The 20,840-nt window shown below is 43.7% G+C and overlaps 2 protein-coding genes across 3 annotated transcripts in view; one reads left to right on the top strand and one right to left on the bottom strand.

Moving 5' to 3' along the window:
- Positions 1–20,840, top strand: part of TNNT1 (troponin T1, slow skeletal type) — a 504,690-nt gene that overhangs the window by 409,168 nt on the left and 74,682 nt on the right. The gene's annotated exons all lie outside the window — the stretch shown is intronic.
- On the bottom strand, positions 14,635–15,732 carry LOC136653460 (galactoside alpha-(1,2)-fucosyltransferase 2-like). Its single transcript, XM_066630357.1, has one exon. It carries the CDS (start codon positions 15,730–15,732, stop codon positions 14,635–14,637), a length of 1,098 nt encoding a protein of 365 aa, XP_066486454.1.

Genomic DNA, 20,840 nt, shown 5'->3' with positions numbered 1-20,840 from the left:
GCATTGCAGGAGTTGCCAGAACGTGACTGTGTTCAGCCATGAACTGCCTCGGGGACTCCGGCTCCAGATTTTGCCTCAATGTGACTCCTGAAGCCTTTTCCATAACTGGATGTAGCCATAAGGCAGTGGAGGTTTGGGATCAGAGTTTTCATTCTCTCAGATGAGCTGCTGTAACTCCCATGGTGTAACTGGGAAGAAATTCCAACCATGTCGTTTTGCATTGGAAACTGAACACACAGCACTGCTGATGGAGGAAGAAAAAGTTTCGACCAGAGTAGTATCCTCCCGGTACACAATCTTAATAAACTGTTTCAAGGGCCCGTTTTAAAGTTTGCTTGTCATTCCACTTCTGCTCTTCCTGGTGATATTAATCCAGAATTAAGAGGCAGCAGGAAAAGAGAACAATCTACAGTTTAGTGGAATTGCTAAAAAAAAAAAAAGGTCAAGTTATGCAAATACATCTCTCTGTCTCATTAATTTTTTTTTGTTTTTTTACAGATAACAGTTGTGAGTCAGGAAGCAGGATGGGGAAGGGAGGGGAATGGCAAGTTCTGCAAGAACACAGCAAGGGGGGGGAATTTAAGCTCCACCCCCATTCCATTTTCACCTGCCATTGCAGGGATTATTTCCAAAGGTGAGGCTGATCTCTGAGTACTTTACCTGGGCACCAAGTGCTTCACCTGACTGCCTCTCCCTCTTGCTAATGTTTCTGCAAATAGTATCCAGGGAAGTGGCAGTGAACAGCACCTGCCCTGCCGGGCTCACTATTTGCAGAAGTTTTATAGAGGTAGAAATGCAGGTTATTTGCAGTTATACTGCAACTGTTATCACATGTGATCTGGTATAGTAAACCTTCTAACTTTTTCCCCTGACCAGAAATGGGATTTTCTTTCCCTTATCTTTAAAAGGTTGAACATCAAACTGGGGTTGGGAGGAGATCAGTCCAGCACCATGGACAGCCTGAACATTGAAACACTATACAGGGTGTCTCACTGCCTGCTCTAAAGTTATGTGGAGGCTATGGGACGTGAAGTTTGGTCTCTGGTTTTATTTTCTCCAAATAGCTATTTGCCTACTGAGCCTGTGGACTCATATCAAGAGAACATATAACCCACATCTGCATATACAACTGAAAACTTAGGTAACAGACTCTTCTGGTAGGTAGCCGTAATTCTGGTGGGAATGTCCAGCAGAATCGCTAGGGGCAGCGGTACCCATAGTGGAGATGAGGAGATGACATCATCATGCCACTTATAGGTTCTCCTTTGTTTAGAGCTCCAGAGCATTGCCAGCAGACGCTTTAGTAAAGAGTCTCCAGCTAGTGTCAGCTGGTGACGCAGCCGCCAGAGTTCTAAAGTCTTGCTTGCTTACTGGAGACTTCAGAGTGCACACGTGACTGCATCATGGCCATGCGGTGCCCCTTTCTGGCCTGGTACTTGGGATGGACTGCCCCCCGCTTGCTACACATGGAAGTGTCATATGGGTATGAATAGCCCTGTGAAATGAACAGGACTGATTCATACAACACATGAGCTATGAGAATAGATGTTCAATCTGCATGCAAGTCAATCTGTGTCTAATGTCCAGTCCTTGGCATCTTCACATAGGACTGTGAAAGACCACTCTGCGACATCCAGGAGAGCCCCTAGTCATTGTAGATCATATTGATCTAGACCAGTGATTTTCAGCCACTGTGCCACGGCACACTGGTGTGTCATGAATGGTCTGCAGATGTGCAGTGGGAGTTTGGAGGAGGGTCATAAATCAGTAGGGCCATTGGGGGATATGAACCCTCAGTCGGCAGTATGGTGTGCCTTGTCGATTGTTAAAAAAAAACTGATGGTGTGCCTTGACAATTTCAGTGCCTTCTCAGTGTGCCATGAGATGGAAAAAAGTTGGCAATGGCTGACCTAGACAGACTAACATTTAGGCTGCAATCCTAACCACACTTTCGTGAGAGTAAGCCCCATTGAACAAAACAGGACTTACTTCTGAGTAGACCTGGTTAGAATTGTGCCCTTAGTCTGTCAATAGAATCATATGACCTAGACTCAGCAGAAGGAAGCCTCCCATGTTCGTAGGATCAGATTCTACTCTGCTCCTCGCTGCCCATGATTCTTTGCTGCCCCAAACTCACAATCCTTGACATGAGACCAACGAGCTCCTCCTCCTCTTTCTTTCTCTGCTCAAAGTGTACATCAATGGGGGTCTGCAGCTCCAGGAGATCCTTCTCCATACGCTTGCGGTGAATATCCTTTCCAACCGACAGACAGGGTGAGAAAGAAAGACAGAGAGAAAACAAATTGTTAACTTGAAAAGACCAATGTCATCTAGGTTGTCCTCCATGCATCTCCTAAGGATGCCAGCTGCAGACACTGAGAGGGCTTCTGAATCTTCAAGAGAGTTAGTAAAGGAGGGAAAATTTCATTTGGGACTACTACATGTCAGGGGATAGGAAAAACCTGCCCCTTTGGAGACAACTTTTAAAGGTGTGGGAGCGCTTTCTGGATCTGCACCTGTCAACCTTCATGAGACCCCTCACTACAGCTCTCCTACCCCACACTTGTGCACTCACAATAAGTGAGGGCCAAACTAGACCTGTGTAACTGATGTTTGTAGCCATTTTCAGAAGTTTAAAAGGAAAAAAAAGTAACCACAAGAGGATGCAAATAGGAGTAGAAGCACAGTGGAAGAAAGCTGTTAAAGCTTTTCCCTTCCATTCCAACCATTTTCCACTCAAAACCGCCCTCCTCTCAAGTCCATTGATACTCATGGGGAGAAGGGCAGCTTTGAATGGAATACGGCTAGAGGGAAAACAGCTGAGCAGGACTAATGATACTTGGGGCAGGTGTGCTGTTGGGGTTGGCACCCCCTCAAGGCATGGTACCCAGGGCAATGTACCCCCTGCCCCCCTTAGCTATGCAACTGAAAGTATGTACAGTTGATTAGACAGTTAAAGCTACAACCATTTAGCAAAACAAAACACTCACATCAAAATCCACTCTTTCCCCCTCAGGGATTTTTGGGGGAGCCAACTGTGGAACCATCGGCCTTTGTGTGAGCAAACAGAGACAAAGAAAACAAACACACATATAATTAATATATGAAAATACAGCCAGTGAAAGAATTGCAAGTAATTAAGACAAAGCTCTTCTCTGACTCCTTGAAGGTTCCTATTGGTAATCAATTAGAACTGAAGCTAATTGCAGGGTAGAAATTATTCCTTTCCAACTTTTCAAAGTAGGCATGTCAAAATCAGGATGTTCAAGTGCAAATTTTGAATTTTGTTGCCACCTGTCTCCCCCTACCCACCCTTAGTTTTAGTGCCTTTCATAGCAGCATGAGAATTATTCAAGGGCTAGTTGTCCTCCAGCATGGATGATGAGAAAAGCTGCATTGATTGGATTTCTGCCTGTTAGGCAGTTTATAAAGGGACAAGAGCCCTAACAGGAAAAAGAGTTTTTTTTAGTTTATTCCCACCCTCTAGTTTATTCCATCCCTCCAGTGAGGCATTCAGGTTGCCATTTTATACAGATTTCCTTGGGAGTAAGTGTCATTAAGTTCAGCACGACTTACTTCTGAGAAAGTCTGCATAGTCTTGAACTGCCAGTGTTACCACAAAAGAAACACTGGTCTCTTTCACTTACCTTGGTCTTGGGCGTTCTTCCTCTGTGGAAAATAGAAGACAAAGGAAGACAATTAGATGAAGAAAAAGAAATCTATGGATAGGCCACACTAGGAAGCCAGTCCTGAACGCTCAGAAGGGGGAAAAAAATGTTTTTTTGTTTTTATCTGTTGCGAATGACCGTCTTTGAGTGTATGCCAAGGTAACAATGGGGTTGTCATGAATGGGGAGGGGAAAGGCAAGTGCAGCAGCAAATCGGGGAAACAATGAAGGTAGGCCAGGCCAATTGTGAATTTCATATCACAAAGCCACGCAAGGCTTCCTGGTATAATTCAGGTGCTGAGCTCAGTTCGTTTCCTGGGCAGCGTTAGGTCTTCTGCTATATTTCATATTGATGTGCTGTTCCACTGCTTTCAATTATTGTGGAGAATGGTAGGAACACACTGGCCAGCACTTAGGAAGGGACCTGAGTTTAAAAGCTCCAAGTTGGACCAGGTGGCCAATGAAGGCGCAGGAAATCTGTGCCCACCTGTGGGCCTGAAAAGCCCAAGGACACAGCTCCTCTTTGGCGGGGCCCTCCAGCATGTCACATCTGATAAGTTGGGGCCCCCAATTTATTGGCCTTACTGTTATTGTATTGTTGAATGGCTTTCGTATTGGTGAGACATTTTAATTTCTCTTTTCATTGCATAGACGGCCAGCCCATTCACAAAGCGGGTAATGTGGCTCACACTGAGGAATAGCAAGCAGACTTGGGATGCCCTTCACCTCAAATCTGTCACCATATCCCTTCATTCCACAGCAGGTTGGAACTAGGAATCCACTTCCCTTACCTCATTTCTCCCTTGCACATCCCTTTCAGCCAAAGAGGCAGTGCAGGACACACTGGGAGCTGAGTGGATAGGAAAGCAGATCGCCTCCTGCCATGAGGTTTTTTTTTTTTAACAGGGCACACGCGTGTGGCAGCAGAGGTAGCACAGAATCTGTGCCTGCTTCAAGCAGCACTTGGGCTCAGGCCAGACCTGATATTATGTCAAACTTTTTTTAAAAAAAAGAATGAGTCAAATAAAAGAATACTTTTTTTGGGGGGAAGGGGGACTACCAACTGCACAAAGGGAGGAAAATGGTAAATGAAACAAGATGGTAAATGAATAAAACAGGAACAGGAGCCACTCCTTCCATATGTCACCATCAAGGTAAGGGTGTAGGTTTCCTCTCCAGGAATTGCGAGGGGGGGGGGAAATTCAGCAAGGCACCCCCCCCCGTGGCATCCCCTCCAACCTGTAAGAAATGAGGTGTACAAAAAAGGGGGTCTCCCAGGAATTCACTGACCTCACTGCCTTCTGAAGTGAATCATTGAAGTTGCATTTAACTAACTCTGGGAACAAATTCTGGAAAGCAAATGTTGTCACAGGTATGCACTTTAAAAAAAAAATCTGAGAACATATGGATTTGCAGGCTATAGAGCAGGCAGAGTAAAATGGCGAATTGAGAGAGAGAGAGAGGAAAAGTGCTCCATGTACACAACTTTGTGGTGACATGGGAGATCTATGTGTGACAACAGTGTCGCATGTTTTCTTTACCAGGGTATCATTTTGCTGTCCACATTAGATCTTCTAGGCTACATTATGCCAATAAACAGCCACTAGCAGAGGCTGGTATCATTGGACTATCCAATTCTGCTGTACTGTAATTATGATATATCTCCTGCTACAGCTGTAATGGAAGATCAGAAGATCATCAGGTGGATGATGTGGTGTTGACAGCAATTCCATGTTTTGACAGCTGTTTGACAGCTCTGGGAAGGAGGGGCTGGCTCCACAGCTGTAATCAATCAAGGCCAATGGAGACCTGGAAGAACACCTGAGCTTCATTTGAGCTTGATGGGACTTTGAATGGACATGGACTGAAAGGATGGCTCACCTGAGCCTAATTTGGACTTAACAAGGGGCTAACAAGGTAGCTCACAGGTGAGCTGCATTTTGGATTCTGAGACATCCAAGGATAAAAGGCAGCTTCAGAAGGTGACAGAATGACCCTGACCCCAAGGGAGATGCTACCTGACCAGAGGGACCCCAGACTAGAGCTACCTGACCCCTACCTATGGGAGAAGGGGATTGCCAGGACTCTGCTGGAGGAGTCACTCTGCTGGAGAGAACACAGTGGAGGGACACTGCTGCAGAAGACTGGATTGGGAAGACTGGACTGTGCTTTGGAGATTAGACCAGATTGGACTTGGATTGGAGGCTTCAGACCTTTACCCACTGAAGGGAGGTAAAGCCTCTGGACAAGAGGACTTGCAGGGAGTGTCAGTGTTTGTAGCAATAAATTTGGTTAATTGCTATAGATAAGGAGTTGTGTTCTCTTCTTTGCACACCACAGCTGTTGTTCTTGGAAAAGGAGGGTGTTAATTAGCCAAAAAGTGGGCATTGGAAGGGAGCTGGAATATTTGGGCGGAAAAGCAGCTCAGTGTCAAGTTTTGTATGTTTGTTTTGTATTCCCCCCGCCCCAAACTTGTCCTTGACTGTACATGCAAGAGTTCCAGGGTTAGCCTGGAAGGACATGAGTTTGCCAGCCAACCCAAACCCCAGTGTAGTTGATAAGTAAGTCCAGACAGACACCAAATGGAAAACAGTTTTTTATGATCTGACACAACTTTGATCACAGGCATGTCTATAGGTACTAGAAAATATCTGTAATCCCAACCTGGGCTTAGATATGTTGCTTGCCTTACAGACATGATGGGAATACACATGTTCTCAACCTGGAGAGATACATAGAGGGAACACACTACTTGCATGTATCAGAACATGTGTAGCACACAGACAGCATTAGAGGCCCATGGATATATCTATATAAATATATCCACAAAGTCTGCTCTGTTAGGAACCTGTGCACATCCTCCTCTTTTAGGGGGTGTGGACGGGTAGGATGGATCTTGGCAGTCTGAAATACATTGTAGGAGCTACGGGGAAAGAAGTGAGTGCATATGGAGTAGGTAGGAGTAGGTAGGAGCTACGGGGAAAGAAGTGAGTGCATATGGAGTAGGTAGGAAGTCAGCTGACTTTGGGTTGGAAAAAACTATGCGCATGAAGTAAACAAGAGATGGTGGACAGAAATGATATTTCATATCCACTTGGTGCTGCAGACTCATCTGCTCATCAGTGCCATCTTCTACTTGCCCATCCATTCATTCAAACATCCATTTCTGCAAGTCCATTTGTTCATTCACCATCCAGTGGCTGCTTTCTAAAGAGATAGGGAGCAGCTATCTCCTTAGAAAGCAGGCGCTGGATGGTTGCTCCCTGGAAGCTTCATTCCCTGATATCAAAGCTCGGCCCTCTTAATCCCGCATATTTTTTTAAAGGGTACGTAAATGCAGAGATGGGCTTACTTAGTGATCTGGATGGGTTTACTTTGTTTCTAAAACCAGACATGCTGGGCCTCAAGTTGGTCTAGAGGCCGCGCCCTCTGACTGGGAAATTCTTTCCCCTGTTCTCTCATGACAAGGGGCTGGTTGCCATGTTTCTGGGTCACAGCCAGGGCTTTTTTTTTCTCTAATGGAACACACAGGAATGGCATTCCTGCATCTTTTTTATGCAGCCCCCCTCCCCCCAGGAAAAAATGAATGGAGCCCTATGGAAAGTGAAAGTAAGCTGTAGCGTGCATTTACTCACGAGTAGACATACTTGCCATAGTCCATCGGAAAGGGTAGGCTGAGAGGAATCCAAGGACACCAGAATGGCCCCAATCCAATGAATGCAGCCTCCCAAAAACACCCGAGAAGGTCCCATCCCTCCCAGCTGCGAGCCTGAGCCAGAAATGAAGCCACGTGGCTGCGTTTACTCGCTAGTAGTCCATCGGAAAGGGCAGCTGAGAGGACCCCCAAGGATGTCAGCATGGTCCTCATCCAATGAATGCAGCCCCCAAAAACACATAAGGGAGAAGGAGGTCCCTGCCTCCCTCCCAGCTGCAGTCTATTGAGTAGTATGGAAAGCAAGCGTCCTCACGGTGTGTTTACTCGTGAGTAGGCAGACGTGCCTTGGCTGTTGGCCAGGCCAGGCAATAGGGAATGTGAGGACACCAGAAGGGTCCCGACCCAATGGAGCTGGAGATACTCCAGAAGGCAACCTCTCCTCCCGCCCCCCACTAAAAAGGACAAAAAAAGAGGCTTCAGGTAAGGGGAAAGTTTTCTATTTTGCACTTACAAAGCCAGGAGGGTCTTTATCTGGATATGCCTGAAACAGAAGAACTTTAAACTGGGCACTGGGGAGGGCCTTTTCAGCCACACTAGACGCTGTGCCAGAACCACCTTTCAGAGCGCGATACCAGAGTCTTTGGAGACTGAAGGTTGCCAATACAATGGGGAGGGCTGGAAATATCACTGATTCTTTTTTTTTGGGGGGGGGGGGTTACTGCAGGCAGGCTACAGAGTAAGCTCCATTGACCACTATGGGACTTACTTCAGAGTAGACATGCATAGGATTGGGCTCACAGGCTGCAATCCTACCCACACTTTCCTGAGAGTAAGCCCCATTGACCACAGTAGGACTTACTTCAGAGTAGACATGCATAGGATTGGGCTCACAGGCTGCAATCCTACCCACACTACCCATTGACTCTTATGGGACTTACTTCTGAGTAGTCAGGCATAGGAGCGGACTCTCAGGCTGCAATCCTGTCCTCACTTTCCTGGGCGTAAGCCTCATTAACTACAGTGGGACTTGCTCCTGAGTAGACATGCATAGGCTGGGGCTCTTGGTCTGCATTTGTCCAGTGTTCTTCTCCCCCTCCATGCACTTTTCTTCTGCAGCATCCAGGCTGATCTGCTTCTCTTCTTTATCCCAGTCTGTTTCTGCAGCAGGTGCTGGCCTGGCAAGCCCGCCCCTAACCAACTTTCCCCGCACCCATCCAGCCACCAACCAGCCCAATCCTGTCCACACTTTCCTGGGAGTAAGCCCCACTGACTCTAATGGGACTGACTTCTGAGTAGACATGCCTAGCATTGGTCATCACCACATCTTGTGGCTGCATATTCTATACATGTGTGTAGAAGAACTTTCTTTGGACTGTTAAGAACATAAGAACATAAGAACAGCCCCACTGGATCAGGCCATAGGCCCATCTAGTCCAGCTTCCTGTATCTCACAGCGGCCCACCAAATGCCCCAGGGAGCACACCAGATAACAAGAGACCTGCAAGGCTTTCTGGGAATTGTAGTTAAGAACATAAGAACAGCCCCACTGGATCAGGCCATAGGCCCATCTAGTCCAGCTTCCTGTATCTCACAGCGGCCCACCAAATGCCCCAGGGAGCACACCAGATAACGAGAGACCTCATCCTGGTGCCCTCCCTTGCATCTGGCATTCTGACATAACCCATTTCTAAAATCAGGAGGTTGCGCATTCACATCATGGCTTGTACCCCCTAATGGATTTTTCCTCCAGAAACTTGTCCAATCCCCTTTTAAAGGCATCCAGGCCAGTCGCCATCACCACATCCTGTGGCAAGGAGTTCCACAGACCAACCACACGCTGAGTATTTTCTTTTGTCTGTCCTAACTCTCCCAACACTCAATTTTAGTGGATGTCCCCTGGTTCTGGTGTTATGTGAGAGTGTAAAGAGCATCTCCCTATCCACTCTGTCCATCCCCTGCATAATTTTGTATGTCTCAATCATGTCCCCCCTCAGGCGTCTCTTTTCTAGGCTGAAGAGGCCCAAACACGTTCTGAATCTGTTGCCCTCAATTCAGTGGCTGAATTTTAGGGGTTGGAACACTGAGTGTCTGTGGAACTCCTTGCCTCAGGACATGGTGATAAATACAGTGGATAGGGGGATGCTGTTTTCCCCCTCACAGAACACCAGAACCAGGGGACGTCCACTCACACTGAATGCCTGTGGAACTCCTGGCCACAGGATGTGGTGATAGAGTGGGCAGGGGGATGTTCTTTTCTTTGCACCAATTATGTTTCAATGTCTTGAGCCAATAGAGGGTGTGTGACCACATGATTTTTGATCCATAACGTTTATTAATCAATTAATTAACCCATCTTTTGTGCCCCCTCTCCCCTGTGTGCTAATTGGTTTGGGTTCAAACAAATCTGTAGAGTGATGTAATGTAAACATTTTTTATATTTTGCCTTCATCAATTGTTTTAACCAATATTTATTAAATGTTTTAAAAGTTTTAATTAAATTTTTTGGTTGTTACATATTTGCAAATACATGCAACAAGCCTTGATATAATCCTTGGTGTGCGCTCCCAAGGTGGTCCGTCTCTTTTTGTTCTTCTCTCTTGAAGATCTCCCCTCATTTTCTAGTTCTTAAATAGTTGGGGAATGGGGATTTAAACAGAGAGAAATGAGATGAATACATAAATTAAATAAATAAATAAATAAATAAAAGATTTATTTTATTTTAAATAAATAAAAGATTTTATATATATTATATATTTATATTATATATTAAATAAAATATTTTATTTTAAATAAATTTAAAAATAAATAAATAAATAAAAGATTAACAAGTCGTGAGTTCCTGCACCTTTTCTTTTTTTTTCTTTTTTTTTTTACAAAAAATGCACTGGTCATATCTGTATAATCCATAGCACACTCCCCTGGGGGCTGGGGAGTTCTCACACACTCCCCTGGGGGCTGGGGATAAGAATAAGCCCTCAGTTTGGCTGTACTTGTCATAAGAAGCAACTTAACAGCCACCGGGTAGATGGGACTCGTCAGCCTGGGAAGGCAGCTCATCTGAGAGAAGGAAAACTCTGATCCCAAACCTCCACTGCCTTGTGGCTACATCCAGTTATGGAAAATGCTTCAGGAGTCAACCTCGAGGCAAAATCTGGAGCCGGAGTCCCCGAGGCAGTTCACGGCTGAACACAGTCACGTTCTGGCAACTCCTGCAACGCCGCTGGAACCAACCGTATTAGCCTCTGCCTTTCCATTGGACCATTTCAGTGACGTGGAGAGGGGGGATTTTCTGCATGGGTAACAGTTTATCCTCCATATCTACCTTACCCAGGCTTCGCGTACTGGAGAGGACGCTCTGTTCCAGAACCACTACTCAGAGCGCGATACCGTAGTCTTCTAAGACTGAAGGATGCCTGCTGGTTCTCACACTTTTAGCACCAGGACCCACATTTTAGAATGAGAATCTGTCAGGACCCACCGAAAGTGATGTCATGACCAGAAGTGACATTATCAAGCAAGGACATTTTTAACAATCCTAGACTGTAATCCTACCCACACTTACCCAGGAGTAAGTCCCATTGACTTTCATTGTTAAAAGCATTTACATAGCCTGTTCAAAGTACAAATCTGTAACATTTCCCCAAATGCAGTCACAAACCACGGCAGCACCAAGTCTAATATATTAAAAATAAAATATTGAAATGAATGGGGACACACCTGAAATTGTCTCGCAACCCACCTAGTGAGTCCAAACCCACAGTTTGAGAAACACTGATCCAATCCGACAGACGTATCTGCTGATAAGCAGAGCTTCCAGCAGCCGTCAGCCCGCCATGTCTCCTGGATTGAAAGGGGCTACGGCGTGAGATTAACCACAATTAACTCCAGAACGTTCCTTTTTTATCTTCCTGGAGCGAAGGCTCTGGGTGTAAAACAGTTTCAGAGCGAAGGAGTTGGAGACTATCGAGCTCAGCCACGGACGTAAATGTAAGCCTGATCCCCCTTCCTACAGCTTTATTTTTCTGGGGCACGTAGCGGAGAACAGAGTTGGGAAAGAGAAAGAAATATTTGGACTTGAAAGATAAAGAGGGACCAACAGCAACAGGACAAGAAATAACTAAAGGACTAAGAATTAAGAACTATAAAGAGTTGAAAGGAAAGAAATTATGGGATACAGTATAAATGCCCAGTTGGGTGAATTTTCAAGCTGGGATCGAGAATATTGAGAAGAGAAACGTTAAGAGTTTTTATAAAACCCTTTTGGAGTTGATTACTTTGCAGTTTTTTTGTGTTTTTTTTTATAAAACTCTACTGTGTATGGGACAGAAGGAAGACGGTGTCGCTTTTTTGTCGTGTTGATAAAGTTTGTTTTTTTTCCAAGCTTACCAGTTTTGTTTACCATTTCTTCTGGGAAGTGAGAAGCTTGTTATGGTTATAATACTTTGTTTAAGTTACCAACATTAATAATAGAAGATAATAAAATTAAAACAATAGGCTGCTTGCTGAAGTTTCTGCATAAAGGAGTATACTGATGTCTGGTGGCAAATTAAGACAACTACTTGTGAAGTGTTACAGATTGGAACACCTGTGGAAATTTAAGATCATTATCTGTGGATTGTGATAGACTGAAATTTTTAAAAGGGACAATGGCCACCACTAGGAGACGTAATACGTTGGAACAGATACATAAAGAGAAATCCCCACCAAGATCATCAGGGAAAGAGCTGAATCTGGAAGCTATTCAGGATTTACTAATGAAGATGGAAAATCGTTTGCAGAAAAAAATAGAAGGGATGGATGGGAGATTCGAAACATTACATCAAGAAATGCAGGAGATGAAATTACAGATGCAAACAAACATGTTACGTTGGGGTACAATGTGGAAAGAAACAGAGACAATGATAGAAGGGATAAATGACACAATAAAAGTTCATGAGATAAAATTTGAGGATTTAGAAGTCAGAGACGATAGGAATCAGGATACGTTGGCATTGATGGAAAAGGCGCAAAAAGAAAATATTTTAAGATTCAGAGCTATACCAGAACAGGAAGGAGAGGAGATAAGAGCCAGGATGAGAGAAATTTTGGCAATTTGTTTGAAAAGTGATCCTAATGAGATCGAGTTGGAGATTGATAGAGTCTACAGAGTAAATACAAGGATTGCAAGGTTGAGAAATCTTCCAAGAGATATACTAGTGCATTTCACAAGAAAAAGGACAAGAGATATGGTTTTATAGCAACATGCAAAGGTAAAGCTTACAGTAGAAGGAGTACAGATTATTGTGATGAAGGAGGTTCCACTTAGAATTCTAAAGAAAAGGGCAGAATATGACTTTCTGGTGGATGTTTTGAAACAGAAGAAAATTATCTTCAGATGGTGTGAACTGGAAGGAGTTACCTTTAGATTTCAGAGTAGAACTTATAGAATAGATACAGTTCAGAAAGCTAAAGATTTTATGAAGGAATTCGAAGGAGAACAAAAAAGAGAACAGGAAAATCAAAAGGATAAGCTTTAGGGGTTGTAGACATTTGGTGACAAATGAATGGAAATACAAAAGAGTTTACCTATTATTCAGAAAGACACAGATCATTTTCAAGAATAGATATGTTTTGGGTGACTAAGGACATTGCAATAAAAACTTCTAAAACAGAAATTCTATCAAAGACTTTTTCAGATCATAATCCAATAACTATGACTATTAAGAAGAAACCTACAACATATAGATGAAGATTGAATGAATTATTGTTACAAGAAGAGGTTATAATAAAGGATGCTAAGCAGAAATTAAGGGAATTTTTTAATTTGAATTTAAATAAGGGAACAGAAATGAGGACAGTTTGGGACGCTAGTAAAGCCTTTATGAAAGGATACTTTATTCAGAAAAGTATAGAATGGAAAAAAGAGAGACAAAGTAAGTTTCAGAAAATTGAGAAGGAATATGAGCTAATAGAAGTCCCAGAAGATTAAAAAAATAGTACAGCAAATAAAAGATTTACAGCATCAACTATCTTTGATGATGGTGAATCAAATGGAAAGTAAATTAAAGTTTGTGAAACAAAGATATTTTGAGCATGCCAACAAGCTAGGAAAATGGTTGGCCTACAAATTGAGGAAGGAGAGAGAGAAGAGAGTAATTTTAAAATTGCAGGAGGCAGGAAAAATGTATACTGATCAGGAGGATATAAAAAAAATAATTACAAATTATTATGCTAATTTATACAAAAGTCAGAAAATAGATCAAGTAGAACTACTTGGATAAACAAAACTTACCAAAAATGTCTGAAGAACAAAGGAAAATTCTAAATAATAGAATAACTCTATGTGAAGTTGTAGAGACAATAAAGAAGATTAATACAGATAAAGCTCCGGGTCCAGATGGTCTAACAGGTAGATTTTATAAATGTTTAGAAGAAGAAGAAAGTCTACCAATAGTTGTTGGAAATGTAAGAAACAAGAGGGAACCTTTTACCACATGTGGTGGATGTGTTCAAAAGTAAAAAATATTGGTTACAAATTCATGCACAGATACAGTTGATCTTAAAAACAAATATACGGTTGAAGCCAGAAGTATTTTTATTAGGTATGACAGATGAATATGTGGAAAGAAAAAATGAAGTTTTATTTTTGTATATGATAAGCGCTGCCAGAATACTTTATGCTCAAAATTGGAAGACTATAAACATAGAACATATAAACACCCTCGACAGAAGAGTGGTGGACAAAACTTGTGAACTTTGCAGAGATGGACAAACTCACAACTTTACTTAAGGAGAACTCAACCAAAAACTTCTTGAAAAATTGGAAACCAATTACTGATTTTTTGAAACAGAGAGAAGACAATGATTTGATGTATTATGGATTTGAAGATTGGTTTTGAAGGATTAGATAGTGGTATAGACTACTATTTCTTAATGTTTGGATTTATGTATCTAAAAGTAGGAATTTTTTGGCTTCGCTCTTGCTACACCATTAGAATATTGTTTATGTATTTGTTTATGTATTTTATGTTTATTTTAGTTAAATAAATAAACAAACTTCCAAAAAAAAAGGGGAAAAAAAGAGAAACACTGATCCATAGTATTTGTGTGGATCCTCCTACGTGCATGATTAGCAGTGAGATAACTTGTAGGATGTGGGGCATCCCTCATGCTTCCTCACTGTGAAGTGAAATGGTTTTCAAAAGCCAATATGGTAGAACAAGCTAGGTCTCTGATTATCCTGTCAGAAGCTGTCAGGTTCCTGATGAGATCACTTCACAAATAGACCTGGTTATTATCTAATTAGGCAAAACCAGCAGCTTTCAGGTCTAGCTCATGGCTTCTGGACTTGGGCAGCAGAGGTGTTCTGTGCAGAAGCAGTGACCTGGGCAGGAGAGGTGACCTGGGTGGCTTGCTTAGGCAGAAGAGGGGAGAGATCAGCCGGGATCCCAATCCATTCGGGCAAGAAGAATGCAGAGGGCTTGAAACGCTTACGGAAGGGAGAATTTGGGAGGGTGTAGTTGGCCAAGTAGACAGTCTCCCCTCCTGCCAGGTAGCTAGCCCAGAGGCCAAATGTCCCAATCGTCATTATTGTGTGATTGCAATGAGCAAGGAGAGCAAAATCCCTCCCTGGTGATGACTCCCGCCCGTCGCCAGCAAAGTAAACATCCCCTGTGGAGTCGTTAATGTTTTGCTTGCACCACTGCATCCCATTGCTGGTCACCACAAAGATAGCATTGCTGTACTTCTGTCTGAAGTAGTTCATAGCTTTCTCTAGGTAGCCTCTGTCAGCCAGCACACCTTTCAGGTTCTGGGGCATCAACCTGACATAATCCCCCCTCCGAACATGCACTCCAACGTACGTCACATCCTGGCGCTGCCCACGCAGACTCAGGAGGTATTGGTTGGCCTCTTCCTTGATGTGATCGTGGAAAGTGAACTCCTGAAGTATCTCCTGGCGGATGTGGTGATAGAAGGTGTAGGAACAAGGGTAGCCTGTCAGCCGGACGTACTTGCCCTGGATGTGACGATAATCCTCTGACATCCAATTATGCAGATTGAAATTCCTCCAACGAATCTTGCCAACCACCTCACTATGAATCACAGGCAACGTGATCCGGAATATTGATGCTAGGTTTTGATGCATGGATGGGTGGATGAAAGCTTGGTGCCCGTTGAGCTTGGCCAAGGCATAGAGGGTGGCATATTCTCCCATCTGGTTCCCCAAGCGTCCAGCGCTGTTCACTGTCCACATACCTCTATCTGTGAATGGAGTGGGTGTGCTAGAAAGATTACGGGTCAGGTTAGGGGACAAATGGTGTTCCCCCAATGAATTTGATGTGTGTTTGAAGCTGAACGGCCACCACTGGTAAGAAAGCTTATACTGCAGATGGAAATACATGGAGAGAGACATGAGGCCAAATAAGTACATGCAGACTGCAAAACAGGATTGGCGGAAGATACGTCTTTCTGAGGGATTCATAGCTCCAGAACAGAGACACCTAAGGAATAGAAGAGTGAAAAGGTAGATACAATCAACATGCTGTATGTATTAGTGGATTAGCTTTTCAAAGCCATTCCCATTGGTTCAGGGCTAGCTCAGGATCTCCTGATGCCTGCGGTGGGATGTCAAATGCTGCCTCTATTACCCAATGTTGTGTCAGCCCATGCTCCTGCCACTCTCTGGCTGAGTACTCTCCTTCTCTCCACATTTTCTCTTATTGTTTACCCCTTTTCCAATCCCGGGACTGGAAGGAGAAGAAGGAGCAGTGGAGGCAAGAAGGTGGACAGGAAAATGTGCCCCCACAAATCTGCTGCCTGATGCAACATCTTCAATTGGTCTCACGAATGGGTTAGCCCTGAATTGGTTACAATTGTTACAGAATGAGGAAGTTGCTTTGGGAAGGTTGTAGGGTCTCTGCCCTGGAGGGGCCTGGAGCAGGCTTGTTCCACCCCCAGGGAGGCCTCAGATAGGCTAAAGGGAGGAGGGGGTTCCAGCACCCTTGTCCTCCTCCCTCGCAGAGCTGCCAAACCTGGCCTAGGAGCAGGAGCTGTTGATCTCACAGCTCCCTGCTTCACACTGCCTGCCTCTCATCCCTGGCCTCCCTGTTCTATGGAGCAAGCCTGCCCCCTTTGGCCCCTCCCCTTCCTCCAGGTGGGGCAGAAAAGGCCTTTCCTGTTCCTGGCTTGTTTCCTGCAATGTTCCTTGTTTGCCCTGCCAGCCCCCTCTGGCTGGTTGGGGTGAGCCAACCTGCTTTGCCCCCTTCAAGGGCAAGGAAGCCTCATCACCCTGGGCATGGAGTGCCTGCTCCAGGGCAAGTCAGGGGGGCAGGCCATCTGGGAGGGGCCCCGACACAGGTATTATCAATGTTAGGTCAACTGCTTGTATGTGCTGGACCACTGAATGCTTTATTAAGTTGATGGAAGTTGATGGAAGTGTGGTTTAAATACGGTAGCCTTAGCATCCAGATAACAATCAAAAGATTGGTCTGCGCTCCTGTGATTTGAGCTAGTCATGTGGTTGAAACTAATGTTGTGTCGTTGTGTCTAATGTTGTGATCGCCTACTCCCGTACAGTCCGGCTCGTCCTCTCAGGTCATCAGAGAAGGCCTTTTTACAAGTGCCGCCACCTAAGGAGGTACAAGGGGCGGCGGCAAGAAACAGGGCCTTCTCAGTAGTGGCACCAGCGTTATGGAACTCCCTTCCCCTTGACTTAAGAATGGCTCCCTCTCTTGAGACTTTTCGGCGAGGCCTGAAGACTCTGCTGTTTAAACAAGCCTTCTGACTTCATGGTCATTTAAACATCTTTTATACATCTTTTAGTTGTTGTTTACAGGCCTGATTCCTCTAAGAACTGCTGTTTTATGCTCTTTTTAGTCTGACTTTTATCTGACTACTGTTTTTATGGTTTCTGTTAATGTGTTTTTAATATGTTTTTATCTGTTGTTAAATTATGTTTTAATCTGTTTTTAATATGTTGTAAGCCGCCCTGGGTCCCTTTAGGGAGAAGGGCGGGATAGAAATAAAGTTTATTATTATTATTATTATTATTATTATTATTATTATTATTATTATTATTATTATTATTAGCCATACACTAGAATGTCCCATGGAATGTTGGCTGGTGATGGAAATATTTTGGATTCGTTCTCTGAGTCAATGCTAAACAGGCACAAACTCCTTTAAAAGCATATAGAATGTTTATTTACAGGCTATTTACAGATTAGGAATAGATTTGAGATTCAGGTTGGATACAGATTGGATACAGAAATGTTACCCCATGGTGGATCCTTTGCTTCTCAGAGAACCACACCTAAAACTTCTCTGTTATACCTTGCAACAAACAGAGTACCCATGTGACACCCATGTGACTTCCACTTCCTTATTGGGCATACTGATGCATGGTTCCAGCCCTAACTAGGAAGTCTCTTTGCTCTGCATCACAAAGAATCACAAATCTGATTACACAAGACCCTGGAATTTTCCTTTTGGGAAAGCTATGATGCACATGTTTTTTGTGCAGGTCAATTTGACATAATGACATTTCCTATCCTGTTTTTAACAGGATAGTTTAACTAGTTAAACTAGTGTTTAACAGAAACACTAGTCATGTTTTTCCTAATGTTCCTCATCTGAGAGAAGTTAGGTTAACCCTTTAAAATTTCCATCAATTGCCTGTTTTTTCTTGACCAAGATAAACATCTCGGTGTTTATCTTGGTCACACCTTTATACTACTGATTTGGGGACATGCATGTTTGTTTGAACTTCGTTTTACATACAAGCCTCTCTTATTGCGAGCATACAAATGAACCTATAAGAAATAGTCAAAATTAGAACATACAGACCAAACAAACTCACCCAAACTTGTTCCTTTTATACTTTGTGAATGTGTAGTTTTGTCAGAGTCAAAGAAATATCTACTGATGAAGAAGAGTCCTGCTGATGGCAGCATCATAAACCAACACAACAGCACAGTGGCACACTAATAGAGTAGGCCACCCAGGTACCAGAAGAAGAACTGAAGGGTTCTAGAAGGGTAATAGAAGGAGAACTGGAAGGGGTTACCATGTGAACTTTAACTGACAATAAAGCATAGCCAGGAAATCTTTAAGGGAACATCACCTTTCCAATTATTATTCTAATTCCTTTACTGAGAGTGAATCAAGCCCATTCATTCATAATTCACATCACAATTTGAATGTGCTCCTAAAAAATTTCCTTTAGTTAGCTTACACAGACACATATACTGTTGTAACACAGATACTTATACTGTTGTGACTTTCAGCACAAAGATAACCTTTGCTAGAAATTACTGAGCATACAAGCTATTTCATTTTTGCAACATTAGCTTTCCTGTTTAAATGCACACACATTCATTTACCCTTCCCCTAAACCAACACCTGAGCAACTGGCAAAGACTAGATGTGGGAGGCTGATTCAACAAGAATACACGCAGCAGAGACACAGCCTAGAAATCAAGACAGATCTTATTGCAGCACTTCAACAACCATGAGATTCATTCAGGTTCAGTCAGCAGAGGAGGGTGTCATGAATATGTACGGTTCAGGCCTAGTAGCATTGCAAAGCCTGAACCAAAGTAACCCAGTAACATAGAGGGGCTTGCATGGGACTTGCTGTCCTAACTGCAAGGAACTTACAACCCATGGAAGGTGACAAGGTGGCACCTCTGTAGACTGCAAGGCACCCATTAGAGTGGAATGCAGCTGTAGACCTCCAATGGGAGGGGGGAACTAAGGGGATAGCTTTCAGCCCCACTTCGGGAAGATTCTGTCCTCAAGGATTTCTGATTGGACAGTTTAAAATGAGTACAGAGTCACCCATCCTGGTAGCCTGTGAAGTATAAAAAACAAAGCCCAAAGGGGTGTCTTTTTTTCTTTGTCTTCGTCTTGGTGAGATAGGAGGTGGGTGCACATCCTGCCTCGCCAGGACCATGTGGCCCTTAGGTAACTGGCCTGAGGATCTACAAAAGAAGCTGACCCAGGTGAGAGTCAGAATAACAGAGTTAGCCAGCTTGCCCTGTCGTCCCATGTTGACATGTTTCCCAGAAGCTCCCACACCCCCAGCATCTGCCGCCCCCTGCAACTTCCTGCAACCCCAGGTACTCAACAAAGTAAAAATCCCTTTACCATGTTGGTTCATTGTCTGTTGGGAACAAAGGTTCAGAATCTTGCCTAGCCGTTCATCAAGCTACCAAAATCCTCTTTGTGGACTAGTAACTTGAGGACTGAGACTTTAAGTAAAGAAAGTGCTCAGTGCCTACAAGGGATATAGTTAAGCCTAGAGGGTCTCAGTTTCCTTGGACTGAGACACTGGCTCTTACAGGGTGGTGGCAGTACTACCGAACAAGGATCTTTGAGGGCTCTAGGGTTCAGACCCAACAACTCTGAGCACCCCAAAACCCTGGGCGTGAGACCAAGTATACAACAGAGGGGTACAAAGAAACAGAAAGAACAGAGACAGAAGAGGTGCCAGAAAACAGAAGACCCTGCAAAATTCAATAAACTAGACACAAGAGTAAGAGGGGTGGTAACATAGCTGGAGAGTTTCAAAGTGGCAGCCTTTTTTTCTTGGGTAAATTCAGCATGCCTGCCTGGCAGAGTAGCTCACCATCAGTCAGCTGAGAAGCTGAGAAGCTTTTCAAGCATACAAGCTATAAAGCAGTGCAGCCACTATCTGCCAACTATTTTTTCCAAACATTAGTTTACTTGCAAATAAAAATGCTTTCAATTTTTTTCTTTAACTAAAAATCAGATATTTTGAAAAGGTGCTCTTTCCCTCTTTTTTCTTTTCAGTACAAAGTTATGGCTGGACAGCATTACTTATGACAGCATTGCTGGGATCACAGCCCAGACACACACTGGCGCACATTCAAAATTAAACACTGAGTGAGTCATAGACACATGACTGCGCAGAAAGGAAAAATTCTTACCCGGACCGAGCAGATCATAGTTTAAAATAGCTGCAACAGGGAGCCTACACAATCAGTCTGGGAGACTGCCAAACAATTGGTGAACGCCCAGACAGACAGCTTCAGCTGAACCACGCCTAGCTTTGCTTAGAGCACAGGCAGGAGAAAACCTTTTAAACCCAGGACTTTCTAAAGTCCTAAAAAACATGGGAACATACATTTATATACCAGGGAAATTAACTCAGATTTCCCCCGCCTGGCCAGGCTGAAAACCGGAGTGACTCCACTCCACTACATCCGGAGTGAACCTGCACTCCACCAGAGTCTGATTTTTCCACAGACTCCGTAAGTTCCCAAAAAACCTTACTGCCGTTAACCTAGCTGACTCTACCAGTCAAATTTGCAACAAGAGGAATTAGAGAAGTTTACATAACCTATTTAGACAATAGGAGATAAGGCACATGAGATAGACAACATGGAACAAAGACAAACAGGCAGCATAAAGTCAAAATCATGATGAGCTCATTACTTAAGTTCACAGTCACTTTGGAAGTGACTCTTACTAACGTTTGCATAGCAATTAGCAATTCCTGTGAGGGAAGAACTTTGC

This window comes from Tiliqua scincoides, chromosome 5 (genome assembly GCF_035046505.1).
Source record: "Tiliqua scincoides isolate rTilSci1 chromosome 5, rTilSci1.hap2, whole genome shotgun sequence".
In the NCBI taxonomy this organism is placed as follows: domain Eukaryota; kingdom Metazoa; phylum Chordata; class Lepidosauria; order Squamata; family Scincidae; genus Tiliqua; species Tiliqua scincoides.
This window is presented reverse-complemented; position numbering and strand designations above follow the sequence as displayed.

What these genes read in the sequence shown, in the direction of transcription:
- LOC136653460 (XM_066630357.1), bottom strand. Translation starts at nt 15,732, where the DNA reads ATGTACTTATTTGGCCTCATGTCTCTCTCCATGTATTTCCATCTGCAG.